The sequence below is a fragment of the Centruroides vittatus genome, unplaced genomic scaffold (assembly GCF_030686945.1).
Source record: "Centruroides vittatus isolate TY-2023 unplaced genomic scaffold, ASM3068694v2 contig_9, whole genome shotgun sequence".
NCBI lineage: Eukaryota > Metazoa > Arthropoda > Arachnida > Scorpiones > Buthidae > Centruroides > Centruroides vittatus.
The window spans coordinates 440773-451861 of NW_027122589.1; the positions used below are offsets into that span (position 1 = coordinate 440773).

The 11089-nt window shown below is 27.6% G+C and overlaps 1 protein-coding gene and 2 pseudogenes across 1 annotated transcript; 2 read left to right on the forward strand and 1 right to left on the reverse strand.

Annotated features, from left to right (window-relative positions):
- The first annotated feature begins 1712 nt into the window (after positions 1-1712).
- On the forward strand, positions 1713-4297 carry LOC136983979 (innexin shaking-B-like). Its single transcript, XM_067280875.1, has 2 exons — positions 1713-1831; positions 3124-4297. Exon 2 carries the CDS (start codon positions 3135-3137, stop codon positions 4227-4229), a length of 1095 nt encoding a protein of 364 aa, XP_067136976.1. The 5' UTR covers positions 1713-1831; positions 3124-3134; the 3' UTR covers positions 4230-4297.
- Positions 4298-5706: 1409 nt separating this feature from the next.
- Positions 5707-7384, reverse strand: LOC136983967 (innexin shaking-B-like; annotated as a pseudogene).
- Positions 7385-9181: 1797 nt separating this feature from the next.
- LOC136983959 (innexin shaking-B-like) lies at positions 9182-10512 on the forward strand (annotated as a pseudogene).
- The last annotated feature ends 577 nt before the right edge of the window (positions 10513-11089 follow it).

Sequence of the window (11089 nt, forward strand, 5' to 3'; positions counted from 1 at the left end):
CTTTGTGTTTTAATAGCATACTGCCTGAACTACAGAATGTTTGCCAGCTATATCAGTAAATATAATTGATCACTCATAATAGAAAATAACTTATTGAGAACGTTTAATTTTAACACATCTACATTACTATCTGATTACATATACATAATCAGAAAACACAAGTACAATATATACTCAATTAAATATATATTCCATTAAATACTACATCTTGTAGTTACTTTTAAAAATTACAAGAACTAATGTGTAAAGAGTAGTTTTTAAGTATTTTATCATATTTTACACAATTTAATAAGTAATTATTTATTGTGACATGGTCATAATGCCGGGCTGCAATTTTTAATAATATTTTTTAAATTTATAGGGCTGCAATAAAAAAAAGTTGTAGACCTATAAATTTCCACTGTCATCCCTCCGTTCGTCTGTCTGCCTTTCCTTAATCTCGAGAACGGAGTTAAATAGTTGAAAAATTAGACCAGATATGGAAACATTATTAGCAGGAGACCTTGATTAACTATATAAGAACTTCCAATACAAATCGGAAATTACCTTATTTCAATTCAAAAATTTTCTCCCGAAAGGTGTTATATAGATGACCGGCACGACTCTAATGTTAAAGGAAAGTATGATGTACAGGGGCAAGCCACTACTAATTTGAAGTGGAAAGCATATATTTTAAATTAAATGACTCGTCACAATGCCAGGATGCAAGTTTTAATCATATTTTCAATTTATTTAATTTGATATTGCATAAATGATATTGATAGTTTAATGGTCCGTGACGTGCACATTAATTGAAAGACATCATAATTTCATAATCTAATAGGCTACGTTTTTAACCAAAAATAAATTTATTTTCTTCATAAATGATACGTGAAAAAGCGATATTTTATTATAAAAATTATTTCTACTGCAAAAATACGAGCCTATCTGAAAATAAAATCTATACACTTAATCACTCATTACTTATAACTTACTTTATAAATGTGTCTATAAAGAAAGGCCTGTAATTGATTTATCTCGTGCCCAGTACCCTATACGTACAGCCTTGATTAGCACGAGACTTATTTTATTATAGATAGACCTTGATATTAATAAAATCGAACGGATATACAAACCGATGAATAGAATTATGCTAACAGATAATAGATCAGACAGACGAACTAGAAAAAATCGATGGATAAAATGTATACGTGTTTAGTTGTAATTTATGAGAATAGTCATACGAACGGACAAAGTAAATACTCGTACAATTTCACTTATAGCTAGTAACTTTCATATATATGCTTTTAGTCTATAAAACTTTATAAATAAATCTTTATATCTCATCTGCAAACATTAATTAATAACTAATTAAAACATTTTCAGTAAATTCATCCACCGTCATATAATTAATTTACATAAATGCGGGCATTATCTTTAAAATTTAGAAGGTTGCACCTTTATATAAGAACATTGACCTAGAGAATTTGGGCATGTAGCCAGTCAAGAAAAAAGTTTTTGGCCCTATTTTCGAGTAAATATGTCTAAAACATTAACATAATTTGCCATAAATTTATAATTTATAAATTAATATAATTAAAAATTTAAATTATTTGAAACTTTTCTTTTTATTTTAAAACAAATGATCTTTTTTCTAAATGAATTTTCATAATTAAAACGATAGACTTTTAGCTAACCTCTTGTAAATTGTAGGAATACAGATGGCGAAACACCTGTCTTTTATAACGTCATGTGTTATCCTCATTTATATTATTATTATTAATAAGAACAGTTTACTTCATGATGCGATTGAAACTACATTAAAATTTCTCTCTTTGGTATTAATAAATAGGTAAATATTAAATTTAGTTATGTATAAATTTGTGCATTTAGTACTATTTAAGTGTATAATCGCTTTTAAATATAAAATCACTCTTTTCTCCCTTAGTTCTAAGCTAAATTTTCTAGGATTTTCTTTAGATTTATACATTGTTAATTCATTGAAGATAGGCCATAATCAAAAACTGATTTTAGATAATAAGGAATTAATATTATAGATACATAATCATTAAATTTACTAGGAAGATTACAGTTTAAGGCATTATAATCGGGTCCTGAAACAGGTGGGCCTTACATTGGTAAAAATTCAGCTATGAATGAGGCGGTTCGGACTTTATTGAAGCTGTAGACTACAAAAAATCAAAGGAACCGATGTAAACGTTCGAGAGATATAGCGGTGTAGAATATAGTAGGCCTATATAGTATGGTATATAGATATAGCCGGAAGTAGTAGATGCAATGGCGTTTCTCGTGTTTTATGAACTTTTAGCCGTCTGTAGTAAAGTGAACCCAAGTGATTTTTGCATTGTTTTGAGAAATTGTTCCGGATTTTTTTCACTTTTAAATTTTAAATTTTTTGAATATTTAAAATTCCAGATAGACTAATTTCGGCGACTGTATCACGCGAAGAGACACATGTAGACCAACGGTTCCTTTGACTTTTTTTACTTCTACGGACAAGATCTACAGCTCTGATAAGGTCCTAACCACCTTATTCAGAGCTGCATTTGTATCCATTTACGGTAGCCTCAAAAACAACAAATTGTGTCGTTTCATTTTCATTTTTTGTACCTTATTATAAGCTTATATATATATATTCGCTTTAAGAAGTTTCTAAAAAATGACCGCCGTTTAGAGATGACCATTGTTGGAAGGTGCTGTTATTAGGGATTCGGTTGTATATTGATTATAATAAAAAAAATTTTAATTATAAATCCTTTAAATGATTCCTATACAAATAATTTAGAATTAAGTAATAAGAAACATTCTAAATTGAATTTAAATAAAAAGAAAATGGAAAAATTAATAAATTTTCATGTTTTAATGCATTCAATACCCTATTTTATCAATTACTTTCTGATTTAAAACGTTTTGTTTATAGAGAACATTGAACTTAAATCGCATTATAAAGAATAAAACATCGAAAATATCATTAAAAATATATTATTCATTTATAAGATCTCATCTGTAATACTAAAATCTAATTTTTATTAAATTTTAAATAGAAAAAAAATATTACCGCTATTATTTATTAGCATTTTAATGCGATTTATAACAATAAATATTGATTTATTTAATTTTCAGAAGCCAAAAAGATGTTGGATTTATTAAGTGGTCTTCGTCGCATGCTGAAAAAACGTTTTGTATCCATAGACAACACAGTTTTTCGTCTTCATTGGATGGTGACAACATCCATACTATTTGCATTTAGTTTAGTTATAACAGCGAAACAGTACGTGGGAAACCCCATAGAATGTTTACAAATGGGTAACACACCCGCTGGATTTATAAACTTATATTGTTGGACGCATTTAACTTATACTATACCAGAAGCATTTCATAAAGAAGTCGGTAAAGAAGTACCTCATCCAGGAATAGATAACAGCAAGAATGGTGTGCGAAAATATTATGCATATTACCAATGGGTATGCTTCGTTCTATTCCTTCAAGGATTGTTATTTTATGCGCCTTATTATTTATGGTCTATATGGGAAGGTGGGCTATTAAAAGCGGTATCTCTAGGCATGCACTTTGCTATATTTAGTGATGAAGAAAGAGGACGTAAAAAAAGAATAATAACAGATTTTCTCGTACATCACCTCAGGTGCCATAAATGGTATGCTCTTAAGTATTTTTTCTGTGAATTTCTATGTTTAATAAACGTTATAGGACAGATATTTTTATTGGATTTATTCTACGATGGAGGCTTTATGACGTTTGGTATAGACGTTATAAATTACTACAGAAGCAACCAGACTGTAGTTAATCCCATGGTTTTCGTCTTTCCACGTATGACAAAGTGCACATTTAGAGATTATGGATTATCAGGTGACGTTCAGTTTCACGATGCATTATGTATACTACCGTTGAATGTTTTGAACGAAAAAATATATATTTTTATATGGTTTTGGTTTATTATTTTGGCATTTCTAACAATAATTGTGATGTTAGCTAGAATTTTAGTTTTGATTGCACCTTGCGTAAGGGCTCCTATGTTGCACATGAAGTGCCGAATTGTTTTAAAGGAGCATGTAAATTTAATTGTTAAACAAACTAATATTGGAGATTGGTTTCTGTTGTATATGTTAAGTAAGAATTTAGATGTTGTGGTATTTCGTGAAATCGTTGGCGAAATTGCAAAAAAATTGGATAATGAAAGAAATGGTGAAACTGAATACCTTGTAACTTGATATTATATTATTTAGGCTATTTTTTATATTCATTTGTTTATAATATAATCTCTGTAAGTAATTTATAATGTTTAAGTATTTTTTTATTTTTTAAGAATATTTTAAGCATATTATTGTACTGAAATTTATGAATGTAAACTATTTAATTCACTAAAAAAATTTTCATTTCATATTTTAATTGTAGAATATTCGTTAATATTTTTTAATGTACAATTTTTTCAATAGATGGCATAATGTAGCCTGAATTTCAAGCTTAAAATTTCATTATATCAACACAGAGTGTAACTACATTATTGTATTAATCATTAAACGTTACATCATTTATAGTGAAACAATTGCTATATTTTCAGAATTATTATATCACAAATTACCACAAACTAAAAATAAAATAAAGTCAGTCAATATATAAGAATGTAAAACAATAGAACAAGGCAAAGATGCATCTATTTTGGTGCCTAATATATCTTCTTTTCTATACTGTAAAGAAGGTAAAGTGACAGATAATTCATCATTTGTATCGTAAATATCTCGAAAGAATTCAAAACAATTATTGCTATTATTGACACAAATTTATTGTACAAATATATTTTAAACATTTATTCTTCTGTTTACTAGTTTCGAATTAAATTTCTGTTGATTCTCTGCCACGTGGAGAATTGAATACAAGGTTGGTTAGTTAAAACAATACACAAAATTTTAACAATTGTTTAATATTCTTTTGTATTGTTTCTTATATAAATGTGTATAGAAAAATATAGAAAGTAACTCGAATATTAAAAAGACTTTTTAATTAAAGTCATGAATTGTTAAAAAAAATAAGTGAACAATGAGCCAAAGCTAAGCGGAGTTTAGCTATTTATAACTTTATCTGACGAAAAGAACATTCTCTTTTTTGAAGGTTCTCTAATAAATATAGAAAACATAATTATTATAAAATCAAGTTTTGCAACTTCTAACAATAAATTAGCTTCTAAATCTACGTAAAAGTTCGTCTAATATTGGAAGTTTTTATATAAATAACTATAATATTTTTTAAATGTTTATATCTAAACTTGAACATTGTTGACGTTTGGATGTTTACAAGAAAAATGATTAGGTAAAAGTTTTAACTTTGCAGATCATTTCAAATTTAACGACTTCGCATAATGCCATAAATTTCAAGAGAATTCCTAACTTTACCTTTTCTTAAACATCCTCTATATAAACCAGATTTCTTTAAGAAAGATTTAATTTTTATTTTTTAATGACAAAGCATCGAATTTCCTAAAGTAATATTTATAAAATAATTAAAATTAAACAAAAAAGAATACTGTTTTTATTTGCAAAATTTCATTAAAAAATTTATTAAATTTATAATAAAAATATAATTAAAGTTATTTTCTTTATATCAACTTAAATGTTAAAAGTTTTTTTCTGTTGCTATAAGTAGATTTTAAATAATTTTTTAACACATTACTCCAGACAATGATTTATATTAATATTTTTATTAAATTATAAAGTGTAAAATGACCTTTAGATGTTTATTTGAGGCTTTCTCTAGACAGAAATAATAGCTGTAACAAGATTTGATTGATTATTTATCCGCATACGAACGATGAAAGAATAATAGATCAGTTATCTTCTATTGTTGATATGTTGATACTTCTGAACAATAGACAAAATACCGACTAAATAGTTTATTATTATTATTTTAAATATAATAACCAACAATTTTAATTATTTATTATTTATTAAATATAGAAAATTACAATTATTTTATATTTTTTCACGATACATATTTTATCCACGTCTCTCTCAGAACATTGATTTGCGTATTTTTTTATTTAAAAAAATGCAAAATATTTGAACTACTTTTAAATTTATAAACATATTTAATTGTTTAATCAATATTTAAGCGATTTACATTGTTTATAGCAATATAATTAATTATACATACACAAACGTACTAGTTTATACTGTGTTTAATAAAAAAAAATAATAATAGCTACAAAATATTTAACTTTAAGCATAATAAAGTTATAATTATTACAAATAAAATAAAATATAAACGAATTTATGCACTTACGGTTATTTCTTTCGGTTCGGTTACAATTTTTCTAGCCACATCCGCCACAATTTCTTGAAATAGCAATATATCAATATTTTCACCTAACAAATATATTAGGAACCAATCGCCGATACATCCGTGACGAACTATGGTATAGACATGCTGTATTCGCAAAATATGATATTTAACACGAAACATGTAAATTCGCAAAAAAGGGCAAATTATCAGCGCAATTCTGAATAACAGAACCAATCCAGTTAAAACAGCGAGTATAATAAACCAGAACCATAAGAAAATATATATTTTCTCATTAATTATATTGAGTGGCAAGAGGCAAAGAGCATCGTGGCGTTCTACATTACCAGAATAGCCATATTTATGAAAACGACATTTTGTCATTCTTGGAAAGATCCGAATCATTGGATCAGTTCGATCATTCTGATCCATTTCGAAAAATTGTAATACTTCTACACCATATTTTAAAAAACTCACCATCGAAGAATCTGTCCATGAGAAACATTTGACCTATCACGTTGATAAACGCGGCTAATTCGCATGCAAAATACTTATAAGCGTACCAGTCGTATTGATGTAGATGCACATTATTGACTATATAATCAATTAATAACTTCTTCTTCAATATTTCATTTTCGTTGGCACACATTACAAAGTCTAAACGTTTTGATAGCGACTCCATTTTTCCATTTTCCATCAGTTTCCATGCCCATCTCGGCGTGTAAAACAGTATAGCTTGCAGAAATAACACGAAACACACCCATTGATAATATTTATGATAACGAAACTCTTTCTCATCTTGTACCGAATCAACTCCAGGATAGGGTATATCTTTACCAACTTCTTTCTCGAAAGCTGAAGGAACGGAATGTGTCGTATGTATCCAGCAATAAGTCTTGATCAAAGTTTCCGAAATTTCGTCACTTTGTTGGCAAGTTATTGGTTCTCCTACGTATTGTCTCGTCGTTACTATAACGCAGAATGCTAACAGAATAAAAACTGTGAATAAATAATGTATCTTGAATATAGCATTGTCAATACTTATTCGTTGAATCTTAAAAATAGTCTTGATGTTTCTTACGAGCTCTAACATCCTTCGCTTCAATATCGCAACTAATAGTTTGATACTCTCGAGTAAATAAACGGATATCGTGTCTCGTATTACTTAATGTCATAAGATATTCAATTCTTAGCATCTTAAGACAATGTGTGTTGTTACTAGGCAGGATATATATTAATAATGCATATTAAGGAGGGCTTCTCAGCGAACAAGATGCTGGAGGCTCCCTATGATAGGGCCTGATATGTAGTTTTGATTCGATTCAACAGATTAATTATTTAATCCAAACGCTATTTTTTACATTTTAATTTACAGAAGAATTAAATTAAATTATAATATAATCGAAATTTTTAAATAAAAAAAATTTATATTAAATTTATTATTTAAAAAATACCTTGAATTTTTTATTCTAATCAAACTAAATTCACTTAATTTTTAAAAAAAATACAATACACTCTTTATCTATTATTTAAGCCAGAAATGTTCAGGATTATCGTTTAAAAAATAAGTTAAATATGAAAGCTATTATGAAAAAATAAAGATAAAAACAAATATTTAAAATATCGTAAACAATTTTTGCAATAATAATTATAATTTTATTATTTAAAATTAATTTTTGTAAATATTAAACCCATGGTTATCCCTCATTTAAACCAAGAAATAGAGGTTATTCATGGTTATTTTTAATAAATAATAATTAAAATTAGTATATAAAAATAAAGATTTTAGAATATTACAGCAAATTTTGCAATAATAATTCTATTTTTAACAGTTTAAATTAACTTTTTTTTTCTTTTTTGTCTATTTTTTTAAGCCACAAACTAGAGATGTTCAGTATCATTGTTAACAATAACTGTTTATTTTTAGCGTTTCTGATTACATGTTTGAAAAACTGACAACAATATAACAATTAATCAAAGAACACGTGCTATATATCACACTAAACGAAGAATTTTGTAATTTGAGAAACAAAATTATGCAGTAAATGGGAAAATATTTTGATTGTCAGTCCATGTAACAATGTCACATTTCATTGACTGACTTCTTTAACTAATTTCCTTTCGCTCGACATCGTGTGATTGGATATATGCCAATGGTTATGAGTCAGCAACAAGGAAGATGTGCACGAGAAAAAGAAGAAGAAGAAGAAGAAGAAGAAGAAAAAAAAATCAACAAAACATTCAGGTGTCCTACATTGTATCTTTGCCAAGTTTGTTTGGTCGCGTAACCAATGAACTTATGTTTTAAAAAGCATAATTTGTTTTTCGTAATCATGTTTTGCATTAATTATAAATAAAATATTTTTAAAAAATTATTATTTATTAAACAAATATATTAATTATAATTTTTAAATATATTTAAAATTTAATTTAATCTTACAATTTTGATTTTTTAAGCGCAACACTAATTGGGAGTTTGGTGAAGTTTAAAGTAGTATTTACTGCTTTTCGCAGTTACTCAGTTAAGTATCTTTATTTATAAAATATATATAAATATATAATTATTGAATTTTAGAATAGAAATTATAATATTTAAAAGAAATTCGAAATTTACTTATAAAAGTTTGACTTTTGTAAAGGTAGTTTAAACATAAATTATGAAAAAAGTTGAGTTAAAATGACAGAGATTTGTAGAAAAAAATGATGTTTTATTTAGTTAACTTCGATGTTTTATTTGTAACGTTTGGTCAAAATTTAGCTCCGTTGTTTAACTTCTCTCATCTAACATCCTCCCCTCGACCACAATCGGGTCTTTCCCAACTCTAAAAATAGTACAAGAAAAAGGTTCAGGACAAACTAGGTTCTGACTTGTTGGTGCTATCATCAAGAGAACAGCAAGATGTTATTATACTTTACATCTTTCGTTGCTATACTATGCCATTTTATAGTATGACGTATGTACCCAGAATGCAACTGGTGAGGATATACTTTGACCATCTTATGGAGTATTCAATCACTCCAAATATATATTTATCCAGTGATTGAACCACGTTTCGACCATGTTGGACTTCTTAAGAAGCTTAAAGAGCCTCCTTAAGGTTGGTAGAGTCCATATCGACAACAATGTATTCCGGTTGCATTATTTGTTTACCGTGCTTATTCTATTGGCATTCTGTATCGTTGTGACTACTAAACAGTACGTTGGTGATCCTATTAACTGTATGAAGAGCAATGCAATACCGGAAGAAGTCATTAACCTGTATTGTTGGATACATACAACGTACTCGATATCCAGAGCATTTCATAAGAAAGTAGGAGAGGAGGTGCCTTATCCGGGTGTAGATTCGACAGAAGACAAGAGCGAATTTCGTTACCATAAATACTATCAATGGGTATGTTTTATGCTTTTCCTGCAAGCGTTATTCTTTTATTTTCCAAGGTGGTTATGGAGAATGTGGGAAAATGGTAAGATTCAGTCGCTGATGATGGATTTAGATTGCCCAATATGCGCCGAAAATGAGAAAAAACAGAAGAAAAAGCTGCTGGTTGATTATATTATTAATAGTTTACATCAACATGACTGGTATGCTGCTAAATATTTTGTTTGCGAAATTATTGCTTTCGTTAACGTTATAGGACAGATGCTGCTCATGGATAAGTTCTTCAGCGGAGAATTCCTAAATTACGGTTGGAGTAGTATTAAAATTTACAGAAATGGATCAAAACGATCGGACCGATCCTATGATAAGAGTTTTTCCAAGATTAACTAAATGCCATTTTTATAAATACGGCCATTCTGGTAAAATCGAAGAACACGATGCTTTATGTGTATTACCTCTTAATATAATTAACGAGAAGATTTATATATTTTTATGGTTCTGGTTCATCATACTTGCCATTTTAACGGGTGTAGTACTGATATTTAGAATGGTTATTGCGGCTTGCCCACCTGTACGTGTTTACCTGTTGAGTATGAGATTCCGCATCTTGCACATGGAACATATACACACCATAGTGAGACGTGGATCCATTGGTGATTGGTTTCTGATATATATGCTGGGACAGAATGTGGATTCATTAATATTTAGAGATATTATAGCAGATATTGCTAAGAGAGTCACAACAGAACCAAAGGAAGCAGTTGCGTAAGTTTAAATGGTATAGGGATATTTACAACAAATTGATTGACTTTTATGACATAAAATGCTTATAATTTAAATAGTTTATAAATATTGTATATTATTTAATAAATATTTTAATAACTTTTAAACGGATTTTTTTTATTTTTAAATAAATTTATAAAGGTATTAAACAATTTCTGTCAGTTGAAAATATACAAAATTCTGCATACTTTAATGTATTATCATACGGGTTATAAGACTCTTAATAGAACTATGTTTATTTTCAGAGATCAAACTTAAATCACGTGATTTATCACTATCCAATAAGAATTTACTTTTCAAAGAAAATTTTCTTTTTTGACATTATTTAAATGAAATTTTCCATGATTTCGGTTTCTTAGGAAATTATTTTTAATTTAGTATCTAGGTTTAAATAATTATTTTAAATTAATTAAAAATATAAATAAATTTTTCAGTGATCTTATTTTTTAAGTATATTTATTCGCTATAAAATTAATTTTCGTGTATTTTAAATGTTTTTATAACTTGTGTTTAACGTTAACATTATGGACAACTGTAAAGCTTATTTTAATGTTTATTTCTGTACTTATATCGCCACATAATTATATAGATTTAGTGTAGTATACACTCAGCTACTTTCATAACTACATAGCCAC

Excerpts from the sequence above, each read along its gene's own strand:
- LOC136983979 (XM_067280875.1), top strand. The coding sequence starts at position 3,135 with ATGTTGGATTTATTAAGTGGTCTTCGTCGCATGCTGAAAAAACGTTTT.